This window comes from Pinus tabuliformis, chromosome 6 (genome assembly GCF_031772625.1).
Source record: "Pinus tabuliformis cultivar Carrire ecotype Pingquan chromosome 6, CPIR1, whole genome shotgun sequence".
Lineage (NCBI taxonomy): Eukaryota > Viridiplantae > Streptophyta > Pinopsida > Pinales > Pinaceae > Pinus > Pinus tabuliformis.
In genome coordinates this window covers 1486064954-1486078664 of record NC_142292.1, presented here as the reverse complement: position 1 = coordinate 1486078664, position 13711 = coordinate 1486064954, and the positions used below count along the sequence as shown (strand labels likewise).

General features: G+C 35.9%; 1 protein-coding gene and 1 long non-coding RNA gene across 2 annotated transcripts; one reads left to right on the top strand and one right to left on the bottom strand.

The window, feature by feature from the left end:
* Positions 1-6285: 6285 nt before the first annotated feature.
* LOC149264254 (uncharacterized) lies at positions 6286-7146 on the bottom strand. The gene is made up of 2 exons (XR_016250063.1): positions 6721-7146; positions 6286-6595 (listed from the first exon to the last, which is right to left on the bottom strand). It is a non-coding gene; the product is annotated as an uncharacterized LOC149264254 (long non-coding RNA).
* Positions 7147-8843: 1697 nt separating this feature from the next.
* LOC149264253 (uncharacterized) lies at positions 8844-10549 on the top strand. The gene is made up of 2 exons (XM_089397705.1): positions 8844-9834; positions 10284-10549. Exons 1-2 carry the CDS (start codon positions 8844-8846, stop codon positions 10547-10549), a joined length of 1257 nt encoding a protein of 418 aa, XP_089253831.1.
* The last annotated feature ends 3162 nt before the right edge of the window (positions 10550-13711 follow it).

Here is a 13711-nt window from a genome sequence, read left to right as displayed (position 1 = left end):
TCGAGCCGCACTGTAACAGTTGAATACGAAAGGTCAAGGATTTCGATTAATCAAGGGCAAAGCCTTGACCCTCCGTATTCATACTGCTACAGCGCGGCTCGAGTCCACGACTTTGGCCGGTACTTCTCATCATAGGTGTCGATTTTCATGCAGGGGTGAGGGACTTGACCGACCTTCCTTGAGGTCCGTGATTTACAACGGCGGGGCGGAGGCCGTGAATTATTTTCGGAGTAGTCTACCTAGGCGGAGGAATGGGCCGGTTTCCGTCACCGCCCGGAAAAACCTCCGGCTCCGGTGGCCGGAAATTCCTCCGCCCATCTCCGCCACCCGCCGCGAGCTCCGCCCAGCGCTGCCGCGAACTCCGCTTAGTTCAATTTCGTAGACTTCCACGTACTAATAAACATAGATGCGTGGCGCAATGGTAGCGCGTCTGACTCCAGATTACAAGGTTACGTGTTCGATTCACATCAGGTTCGATGTTGTGAGTTCGTTTATTTTTGGTCCAGATGTTCTATGGAAAATAATTACCAGGCTGTTCCAGACAGGGGGCAACGAAACAAATTAGACTACTCCCTCAAGCAAAGGCTTTGATTAAGAGAATTCCCACTTCTGTTTGCTGGCATTTCTGAGATTCATAGCTGTAGAGATTAAGTCTTTGAGAGTATAAACACTAAGGTGATGGCAAACACTGGAATAAGCACTTCGGCCATGAAGGGCGCTGGTGGGCCACTACAACTTGTGTGCGTTTCTGAGATTCATAGCCGTAGAGATTAAGTCTTTGAGAGTATAAACACTAAGGTGATGGCAAACACTGGAATAAGCACTTCGGCCATGAAGGGAGCTGGTGGGCCACTACAGCGTGTGTCGATGAACCATATGTCCCTCGTCTGCCGATCTGTTTCGTTGCCGCCTGTCTGGAACAGCCTGGTAATTATTTTCCATAGAACATCTGGACCAAAAATAAACGAACTCACAACATCAAACCTGATGTGAATCGAACACGTAACCTTGTAATCTGGAGTCAGACGCGCTACCATTGCGCCACGCATCCATGTTTATTAGTATGTGGAAGTCTACAAAATTGAACTGGGCGGAGTTCGCGGCGGCGCTGGGCGGAGCTCGCGGCGGGTGGCGGAGCTGGGCGGAGGAATTTCCGGCGGCCGGCGCCGGAGGTTTTTCCAGGCGGTGACGGAAACTGGCCCATTCCTCCGCCTAGGTAGACTACTCCATTATTTTCTTTCCACACCAACTGACCTATCTGCCTGAAATACCTGCTCTCTCGAAACTCAGAAGTTCATACTGGCCTACTTACATAACGCCGTAGTTTAATTAGTGGGAGGAATTGCCCGTAAAATTATGGAAATTCATAGTATATCTAAAGAAAATCCAGCAAATTTTTTTGTAAATCTAAATTACAACCATTAAACTTCAAAATTTTAAGTGTCCTAAACATTTTTGATGGTGTTGAATCCATTTACACCATCAAAAACACAATTCAAACAATCTCTACAAAATTTTCACTTACATAAATCCTTCCCATAAAACTGAAAGACCAGAAACCAAAGCCTTCCCGTAGCTCCTGCTCCTGTGGCTCCATTCCCCGCTTGTACTCTGTTCCTTATTTATTAAAATATTCTCAAAATTTACCATTACAACTTTTATCGCAGTACAATGTAGAATTCAAATTTTCGTGTTACATGTATCATATGAAAATTTAAATATTCAAATAAAAAAATTATATTATATGTATTTTTTTGGAATTTAAATATTCAAATAAAATAGTGCATTTTGATGTGATGCTTTGCTCACTTTTACATAAGAAATAGAGTACGCGTTGAAGGTTAATTTTACCGTAAAAAAACATATTTTTACACTATATTTTTAATAATATATTAAGTTTTTAAAAATGGTAATTAATTATAATTTTATTTTATTTATTTAAAATTAACTTAAAAATTTATAGGAATTTATAACAATATTTTTAAACTTTAACCTTAATAATTTATAATTTAATGTGTGATTTTTTAAAAATATTTTAGTCAAGAATTTTTTTGAATTCCAATATATTTCCAAAATGTCATATTGATAATGGAAGTTTAAATATGTAAAATATAATTGTATTTTTGATAAAAAATTAATGCATATGGATTCACAATAACCATGCAGAAAAAGACGCTGAGGAATACGTCAAGTCATATAATATTCTACTCTCAAGAGGAAATACATTTCCAACCAGGTTGTAAGCCATCAACCCTTTCGAATTCCTCGTAAATATTTTGCATAGTCGATTTAAAGTTTGTAAATATTTTGCATTGTCGATTTCAAGTTCGGCTTACAAGTCAATAAATTATTGTTGTTGAAGATTTCTAAAATAGAATTCTTTAATATTTATTTTCAAGTCAATAAATTGTTATTGTTGAAGATTTCAGAAATAGAATGGTGTAATATTTGTTTCCAAGTCAATAAAAATTTAATCTGATAGAAAATTGTTTTTGTTTTTTTGAAAATGAACACAGATACAACATTGATTCCCGGGCATCTTCATCTCAAATTCAACCACAATTTACTGGAGCTCCTCAGTTAATTCAATCTCAGTTTGGAGGAAGTCATGCTGGGCAACGCCTCTATAATCATACCCCTTCTCAATTGGAGTTGACTCCAGGGTACCCACGAAGAAATTTGTGTGGATCCTTAACAGACGTGAATGCAAATAGCATGAATACACCATACCTCTCTCAGGGGTCGAACCAGTCAAATATGATACCAATGAATATGGCCATTGAAAGAAACCAAAAACCTCAACCTCATCATCAGTCTCATCCTTTTCATTATGATGTAAACACATGTACATCCCAACATTTCACTTTGCCTCCTCTTCCGATTTCTGCCACAACCCCTTTTTCTTCATCTTCTATTTCTGCAGCTATCCCCAGCTCATTGCCGGATCACCGAACCTTGGATTCTCTGCCTTATCCCTTTAATTTCCCACAATAAATTCCAACTCTAGCCAACTTGAAGAGTGTGTCATATGTTTGAGTCTGGACAAACTGTTTTCTTACTTATTGCCTATTTGAGGAGTGTGTCATATGTTTGAGTCTGGACAAACTGTTTTCTTACTTATCTTTATTGTGAAGGTCACCAAAAATTTGTATCCATGATATTCAAAGTAAAAAAAATAATTTTTTAATATTCATATACATCTTTCAAATTATATATTTTTATTATTTTATATATATATGTATGTTTTGTTTTATTTTTTTAATATTCAATATTAATATTTTTCACTGGTTGTAATTTTTTTGACTTATTTACCTACTGAAAAGTTTTCATATAAATTTTAAAGTGAATTCACATATAAATTTTAAAATATAATTTTATTTTTAATTTTTTTCCACAAAATTAATATTCAAATCAGTTGCCATATTTGATTAACTATAAATGAAAAAAAGATAATCCACTCAAAACAACTCACTTAATATGGTTATGAACTCACCTAACTCACCAGGCTTAAGCTGCGGATTCTTAACCATCGTAACCAACACCTTCCATATATGTAACTGCTTTCAACTAACTTAGTGATAAATATGATAATTATTAACCTAACAGATGCGCCCACCATCAAATAACATTGCAAAACAACTGGCCATCTGATGCACATATAATTGCCATAGTTGAAGCATTTTAGTAAGTTGAGGATGAGTATCCATACCATACAGGGTTGGAATTAGGTATTTTGATCGTATTTTAGGTTTAAAAATTAAAAGAAATCGTTTTTTGCGATGGGTTTTGAAAGTTATAAAACGTATTTTTGACGGTTTATTTTTTAACGAAAACTTTATTACTACTCTCTCAAATCGCTGAAAACATGCATTGCAGCAGTTGAAAGTTATAAAATGTATTTTTGACGGTTCACTTTTTAACGAAAACTTTATTACTACTCTCTCAAATCGCTGAAAACATGCATGTCAGCAGTTCTGGAATTTGATCGCACATATTTACTCGTAATATATTTTATTGACTTATCAATAATTAAGCCTTGTAATATGTGGTATTTGGAATTTGTGCCATAATATTTGTTTTTATGGAAATAAATTAAGTTCATATTATTTAAAGTTATATGTGAATATTTGATGATCAATAATTAAGTGTTGTAATATTTGGAATTTACATTAATATATTTGTTTTTATTTAAATAAATTAAGTTTATGTTATTTATATTTAAATAAAATAAGTTCATGTATTGTGTTGATTTTATTAAAAATTCAGCTTTTAGGTTAATTCCATGTGATTATGATGGTGGAGATGAATGTCAAAAATAGTTTTGGTCAATTTCAAAGTCTTTGAGATGGAAATTTATTTTTGGGAAGTTTTATTGGTTCATATTGGTGAAAGAAATCCATTTGTTTTTACTGAAATTGCAACATTTGAATTATCTAATAGAAATCCAAAGTGAGAATATTGAAATAGGAATGATTGCAATAACAATTAGTTGGGCATGAGTAAAATAGATTTCCAGATATCCCATAATTTTTGTATTATGTCTTTGGAAGAATAACTCATAAGTGGAATCTGGATGATATGGGATTTGTGGATCTCATCTATGAGTAAAACAACCTTCATGATTCAACAAATCATTTAGTTATGGTTATGTTTTTTTCTTTTCTTATTATAAATCTGTGAGAAAAATTAACACAGTTGTGTGATTGAAAAGTATTTTTTTAATTAAAGGTTTATTAATGAAGGGTCAATTTTTTTATCAAAACATTATGATTGAAGGGCAAAATTTTAAACATAACGTTCCTTGACGGGTAACATAAAGACCCAAAACGTCAAAAAAAATTTGTTCAATGAGTAATAAAGAATCCAAATTCCAACCCTGATACCATATAATTTCGCACATGTATTATAGTCAACCGAAAAACCAGTACACAGAAAAACCAATTGAAATATAATCAACCTTCACACATGTATCATAGTCAACCGAAAAACCAGTGCACAGAAAAACCAATTGAAATATAATCAACCTAAAAACCTAGAAATATAGTCAACCTGCACAGAAAAACAATTGAACCTTTATACACAGTGTCCCACCTAAGTCTAGAAAACCCTGATAACCATGGTTATCGTAACACTACTAAATATTAGCATAAATATACACTGTCATATATATATATATTAAAAGATAAAGAATTAAATATATACTGTCATATATATATATTAAAAGATAAAGAATTTTATGTATGTATGTTTTTTACTTGTTAAAAAAAGTATTGATGAATATTTTAATGTAAAGAATGTATAGATGAATATTTTAATGTAAAGAATGAATCATAAATAAAATATATTTTAAAGTCAAAGCTGCATGTATTGTATATACTATAAAGACCTGCAAAGAAAGGGGCGGGGACTGTTACAGTCTTGGTATACGCGGAGGGGATAGCTAGACTCTCGTGGGGCAAACACGTTACCAGGTCTAACTGATCTGTGAACTTCTCTGAAACATTGAGGCATGTACTCGAGCCCGGATTGCCCGACAGTTTCCAAAATAAAATACCGGAATGCGTGAAAATCACTTTCTTAATACAAGTAATAAGGATCTGTTGAACTCATGGATACAGAAACCAAGCATAGGTAATAAACCGTTTAGGAGTAGATAACAAGGCAACCAAGAAAGGGGTAGCTCGGGCCTAGGGTAAGGGTTCGAGCTATTTTCGAAGCCAGTAGTCCCTGCGGGCAGAGTGCTCGACAGCCGAACCCCACGGCCATAACCAACCATGCAAAGAAGAAAAACCTCCTGGGGGTGAAACCCTGGAGGTTGGGAATGGAGTACAAGCTCCCGAGAGAAACTTGGAATCTGGGGATCTGGGGAGGCCAGGTTATAATGACATGGGGTAGCAGAGACTGCAAGCAATAAAATGGAAAGAACATACAGTGGATAATGTCAACCCTAAGTAACTGGTAAACAAGTTGCACTTATTAAACGGGATCAGGATGGCCGAGACCACATATCCAAATCGAAGACTTATAACTCTTTATAATGCAAACAACTTCTGGAAAATTTGTAAACGATATAACATACGGCGAATACAAGAGTAAGCAACGAACTGAATATACATCACATTAGTTTCTAAAGACATAACCGAAGACGCGAACCCAGTGCTGGGTATACATATTTAGCAAGGATTCAGAAACAAATTTAAACAAAAATATGCCTTCGACTGCGGGCCATGGTAGCCATATCAATACCAGAATCATTATCCTGTGCAATTCTATAAACCCTTGTCGTCACAAAAGAGAATAACAGGAGACTACATAATTTCAAGCAGAATAAACTCTGGTTAATATCTGAAATGATAATCACATCGTGCTTAAGAAAATATATTTACATTTGGGGAAAAACCCATTAAAAGCTCTAACCCTCTTTTAAATTGAGGATTTTGGCTAAGAAACAAGCATCCCATAGATGCAGAGAGATATAACCACGCTTTAGGATTCCCTTCCAACCAGGGCAAGTTCTTACCCGTGACTGGAAGCTCCGCCACTGTAGATACGTCGCCCTACCAAGCAAGTCGAGCCAGCTCCGTGTCCCTACGTCCTGCGTTGCATTTCAAATACAGGAAAACTGATTAGGGTATCTGATAGGGCTTGAACGACTGCAATCATGAAGAATAAGGAAATAAGAGCAGAGAACCAGCTGAAAGGAAAACCAAAGCTTTTTACCTGTAAACATTTCTGGTCCTCTGCCAGACCATGAAACCGGACCCAAACAGAGTTACCAACCACCGAAAACAGCACTGCGGAAGCAATGCCCGCATCAGAGCAACCTTCGCGCGGAAGGATTGCAAATCAAATGAGGTCAATCTGTCCACAGTTGGGGTTGAGGAAACCTGGCATAGGCTCCACCGTTGGATCGCATTGGAGTGTGCAACACCGTTGATCTGGATGAGGATCCGGACGGTCCACCAAACCATGTACATGACAGCGCAGACAACAATTAACTTCACCCTTATCCGGCAAGGCTCGCCATACCAAACTACAACGTAAATACAAGCTGTGTAGTTCATAAACCAAAACCAACTTCCTGAAAATTAACTGCGCTATTAATTGACACCATATAACCGTAGAGCTAGTAAATTCTGCAGTGCTGAAGGATCAAATCAAAGGTACTGTAGACCTGCATGGTAAAATGCTGCGACACCCTTTTACGCGGTAGTAAGTGAAATAAAAAACGGAGTTGTCTATAATGCGACTTTTTGAGATTCCGGTGACGGAATCCGGCGGAAGAAATTGAGATGAAATCATGATTTGTTGCAGTTAAAATGGTTTTTTAACTGCATATTCGGATTCAGCACCCTGAAAAACCCCTGGGACGGTTTCATTGTGCAGAAATTAGCTATCAAACTTGGATTCCAATAAATCACTGCCGGATTTTCACCGGAAAAAATCGCCGGAAAGGCTTTCAAAAAGTCGCGTTAAAGACTACGTCATAAAAAACATTTTGGATGGAGACAATACAGATTTAGATGTACTCAAAGTTCAGAAAAATCAAATTTAGATGTACTAAAAGTTCAGAAAAATCAAATTTAAGTACACACTTTTATTAGAATGTTACACTAAAAATCAAATTATTAAAATGTTACACTAAAAAATTTACATGTTGAGAAATTTGATTCTTCTAAATTTAGTATATCGTAAATTAAAATAAACCTATACCAATTGCACTGTTTGTAAAATTTCTTTTAATTTTTATACCAATAAGTCAGACATCAGCATACCTACATAAAAATGAAAAAAATAAATATAAAAATCTGGTCATGTTTAATAATGCTAAAACGGTCTCCTGGATATATATATTATAAGATGAGGACATAACACTGGTATAACTATTTATTGGGTTGAGTAAAACTTTACAGAGTTTGAAAGCCTGTTTTTTTGGATTTTTTTTTGTTGCACTAGGAAGCAAGGTTGTGAAATTTGGTCTGTGATGTGTTTTAAAGAAAAACAAAAAACATCTCACGTTAGAGAGTAGTTTGACAAAATAAGCCGAATGAACTGAGAGGTACATAACAGTCGCAAGCTTTAGTTTATTTTCAAAACTTTTTCCAGTAAACTTAAAATGTTAAGAAAAATGAATTGCCATTGCCAAGGTAAAACGTTGCTTTTATGAACGATATTTTTGCAGTTAGATTTACCAACAATTCTAACTATTTGTCAGATTAAGAATACATGCCTGGGTTTTGATTTTATAATAGTAATAATAAGATTTTATTAAAGCAGGTAAAATTATGAGTTTAGTTGAATTTAATTAAATTATTAAATTATAAATTTTTGAAATAATTTTAATATTTTTTTAAGATACAGAATTATAAATTAAATTTAATTAGATGGTAAATAAATATGACAGCGATATTGATTTTTTGCTAAGCAAAAAATCTCTTGAGTTGGAGCCTCTAACAATTCATAAACCTAATAGTCCTGCCTCTCTATTTATAAGCCCAAACTCAGCAAAGAATATAACAGTCAGAAAGAAACACAATGGGGGAAGCCGCCACTTTAGGGGGAGAACGATTGTTTATGAGCATGGAGTGTGGAACCTATCTCTCATTGATGTGCCTATTCTGGACTCGACTATATTCAGCCTCTTAGAGCATGTGTGGTTGGCGAGCCATCCAAATGACTTTATTGTTTCAATGAATATCAGGGGTTTAGGCGCAAACCCTAAATATCTTGCGCTAAAAGAAATCTTCTATTCAGCCTGTCCAAAAATCATCCTTATACAGGAAACCATGCACTCCAGCCGGGTGTCTATAACATACTTTAGGAGAATGTTTCCCTCTTGGTTTATGGTTGCATCAGAGGCTTGTGGGCAATCAGGTGGACTCGCAGTCCTGTGGGATCCCGTCTGGATCAAGGCAAAGGCCTTTAAATGTTTTGCGGGGATTCTAATTTCGGTCTCTGTTAGAGGTCAAGGCCTAAATATCAATATTCTCAATGCCTATGCGCCCTATAAGAATAGACTCCCTTTCTGGGAAAGGCTGTTTGCCTCGGAAATACTTGAAATTGGAGCTCTGATGATAGCAGGTGATTTAAATATGACTTTAAGCTCTGATGAATGTTGGGGCAAATGCAGGACAAAGGACCCGCTTGCTGATAGACTCAAGAAGGAATTTTTAAATAGGAACTTTGTTGACATCGTGCCTATCAAACTGATGCCTACATGGGATAACAGCAGGACCGGTGAGGCATATATCGCCAAGAGGATTGATCGATTCATTCTACATTCTAGCATTATCGATAAAATGGGTATGCCTGTATCTTCTATAGGAAACGACTTCACATCTGATCATAGGCCTATTTTCCTTGGATGGCAAAGGAATGGTTTCAGGCTCGGCTATTCTTTTAAATTTAACAAAATCCACTTAGAGGACCCAAAATTCAATGAAATCATTACAAACAAGTGGAAGGAGTTATTGAAGTCAGATCTGTCCCCTTTCATGACCTTCCGGGAAAAGCTGGCATCTCTGAGGAAGGTGGCAAAGGATTGGCAACATCAAAAAAGGAAGATGGACAAACAGGAGCTTGCAGAAATTCAAAAGGAGCTGGACAACATATTAAATGCTGCAGATCCCAATAATCTGTCTCTCGACATCAAAGGTCTTATAAGGAATTTGGAAAAAAGAAAACAAATCATCCTGGAAAAGGAGGAGGCTTCATGGAGGCTCAAAAGCAGAGCTATTTGGCTTAAGGATGGAGATAGAAATACGAGATTTTTTCACAATTTTGCGAGCGCCAGACGAGAGAAAAATTCCATTTGGAGGATTAGCAATGGTGAAGGTGGGTTCTTCTATTCACAACGGGATATCTTGAATGAAGCTACGAGATTTTTCCAGAACCAATACAAAAGAAAAGAAGCAAATAATTTTCAAGATACCCTCTAGGGTATTGAACTGGTTCCGTTAATGTTTGATGAGGCAGCAAACGAAAGTTTCTTCCACCCGATCTCTGAAGAGGAACTTCAAAATGTCATAAAAGCTTTTAAAAGAGATAAAAGCCTTGGCCCGGATGGATGGCCCATAGAGTTTTTCTCTCACTTTTATGACCTCTTCAAAAATGACCTACTGCGGATGGTGGAGGCATCCCGGATGTCCGGAAGTATTCACAACATTATTTCTTCTACTCTGATTGCCCTAATTCCCAAAAAGGCTAAGTCGGACACCTTCCAAGATTTCAGACCAATATCGCTGTGCAATATCTGTTCAAAATTATCTCTAAAATTATTGCAGAAAGGTTGAAGCCTACTCTGGCCTCCTTCATCTCTAAGGATCAACATGCATTCTTAAAGGGTCGCAACATATTGGATGCAGTTGCCATGACCCAGGAAAGTCTGTTTTCTATGATCTCTAACAAGATGGATGCGGCTATTCTCAAAATAGATCTGCAAAAGGCCTACGATTGCTTAGACTGGGGATTTCTAAGAGTCATGCTGGCAAAAATTGGATTAAAATCTCATTCCATCGACTGGATAATGTCTTTTGTAGAGAATGTTTGATATTCGATCATCATAAATGGAATGCCCTCCTCTTTCTTTTCAGCGGAAAGGGGACTTCGACAAGGTTGTCCCCTCTCCCCACTGTTATTTATCTTGGTGATGAATTCCCTCAGCGTACAGATTAATAAGGAAGTAAATGAAAAGAGATGTAGTCCAGTCAAGATATGCAAGGACATTTCTTTATCACACAATCTGTTTGTCGATGATGTTCTCATTTTTGCCATGCTCTATAGGGCTTCCTGGATCTGCATCAAAGAAATTCTTGACAGATTCCAGAAAGCCTCGGGGTTAGTCATAAATAAGGTAAAATCTACTCTGTTTCATAATGATTCAAACATGGAAATGATCTTATGGATTGCTGAGTTGTTGGGCATTGCTCCGAGTTCGATCGGGGATGGGATGAAATATTTGGGATTTCAACTAAAGGCTAAGGGCTACTCGAAAGCATACTGGCAATGGTTATTGGACAGATTCTATAAAAAGATATCAGGCCAGGAGTTCAAGTCTCTATCTTTGGCAGGCAGGCTTATTCTAGTTCAGGCAGTGTTATCTCAATTAGCGGTCTACTGGGCTCATATTTTCTATCTCCCCTCAAGCATCATAAACAAAATGAACAATCTTATGGCTAATTTCCTTTGGGGCGGAAAATCATTTCAGAACAAGTTTCATTTAGTAAAGCTGGAAAAAATTTCTAGGCCTAGGAAGCTAGGCGGATGGGGCCTTCTAGATATGCGCTCCTTTGGAAATGCGCTCTTATGTAAATCTCTATATAGAGGTATTTTTGGAGATGGGCTATGGAGTATAGCTATAAGAAAGAAATATATGAAAGGAAGGAATTTAGAATTTTGGTACAGAAGAAGATCTATTGGCGTCAGCAAAGGCTCAGCCATATGGCTCAGCTTCAGGAAAATCCAGCATTTCTTTTTGGAGAATTTAGTATGGAACCTATTCTCTGGATCCAGAATTCTAATTGGTATAGATCCTATTTTAAATGGCCGTGAAAATTTCTTTCCTCAATCTTTGTTATGCTTCCTTCACAGAAGAGGTTGCTTTACTTGGGACAAGTTGATTGATTCATGGAGAGGTCCCATTCCATTATGGAAAGAAGGCTGTGATCTGAACATGCCGGCCACTTTGCTCCCGCTATGGAATTCAGTTAAAGAAGACCTTTGCAGCTTAGGAATTTTCCGTTCGGGGACCTGTGACCATCTGATATGGACAGTTCCTAAGGCAAAGTCTCCTGCTCGTGTAAAGGACATTTATATGATCATGATATCTCCTCCTTCTCCAAGCTCCAACCCGTTTTTTCCTCCATGCTTTTGGAAGTTGGGATGCCCTCTCAAAATGATCCTTTTTTCATGGTTTGTGTTTTATAACAGGAATCTATCATGGGAAAACCTTCGAAGGCAAAGCTGGCATGGACCGAGTAGATGTGCCATGTGTCAAGCTGCTGAGGAATCAAACCTTCATATGTTCTTCCATTGTGCCTCGTCTCTCCAGATCTGGTATGAACTTTCTCTGTTTTATGGTTTTCCTTGCGTTATTTTTCCTACGATACAGGTTGCCTTTAAATGGTGGAGCGAGCAGAATCTCTCTTGGTGATCCTTGTTTATCATAACCTGTTGGTTCCTCTGGAAGTGAAGAAATGCTCAAATCTTCCAAGACTCAAAGGAACCTCTCAAGTCATCCCTGCATCGCAATTTGGCTTGTCATGACACGATCCATTTGGAAAATGTTAAGACAAACAAAGTCTGTAAAAATTTGTCGGATGTCTTTTCTTTCCAAGTGCCTGGCACTTTCTTTGATGGAGCTGAGCAAAACAATATTTGTGGTTACGGATTTCATATCGTCATGGAGGACAACTTACAATATTTCCTATCTTGGCATGGAGGGCAGGGCTCAAACAGTATGGCCAAGGCTAGGGCCCTATCAAGTCTACTTGCTTTTTGTGACTTTCTTGACATCCAAGGTATTTCAGTATATGGCAATTCAAAATCTTTGATAGATCATGTTAATGGGGATGGCCTCATTAGCAGTCCTCATCTTCTCGGATGGCTAAGCAGAACTATGCACTTTCAAAACTCTATGAAGCAGTTTTCAATCCAGCATATCCCTCGTTCCAGGAATGTCCAGGCTGCCTTCTCTCCAAGGAAGGCCTTGAGATGGAGCCAGGATCTTGGTCATTGAGAGTTCTTCATGATGGATCTTCCTTTCTTATTCAAGATTTCAGTATCAAGGGAATGTGATTTCTTTCAATTTTCGGCTTATGCAGTTCTTATATAGATCTTCAGCATCACGGGATTGTGACTTCTTTCAATCTGGTTCATATGACTTGCATTTTAGTTTTTTTAATATATGTCCATGATGTGTAGCTGCTCAAACTTTTGAATACTTGTGTATAATTTTGAGTTTTTGGTTCTGATCTCTTAGGGATCTTTCAATTCTGTTCTATATGCTGTTATAGCCGGACAGTTCCCACTGTCATATGACAATGTATTGTGATCTTTATATTATCTTAATATAAATCTATGTTGATTTTTCTATCTAAAAAAATATTGAAATCAAAAGCAAAGTTCACTGTAAGTTTAGTTAACTATTTGACACAATATTTGTTAATTAAATTCCAAAATAATCTCAATATTCACAATTATAATTCTTTTAACACACTTCAATACAATGGGTATCGAATTTAAATTTTTGGGCTCAATGAGTTTGTTTTATATGTGTTTTCTAGAATTTAAATATTATATTTAAAAAAAAAAAAATATTTTACACTTTAAATTAATTTTGTACTAAAAATTAATATAAAAATCACATTATTATTTGAATAGATATTAGATATAAATATTTAATAACATAAAAATATTTTTAAAATTTTTAATAATTTTAATTTCGCTTTAATAATTTAAAATTAAATTTAAATTCCCTGATTAAAAAAAAATCTAATTAATCTAATCTTTGATTAGAATTCTAATTCTTAATACAACAAGAAATTTTTTTTAAAGCTTTTTCAAAATAATTTATATAAAATAAATTTAAATTATTATATATTAATATTGATATTGATAAACAATAAATAATAAAAATCTATAATATTATTTTATTATTTATAATTTTTTTTAGTTTAATTCATCACATTAAATGTCAAGATCTATTATTCCT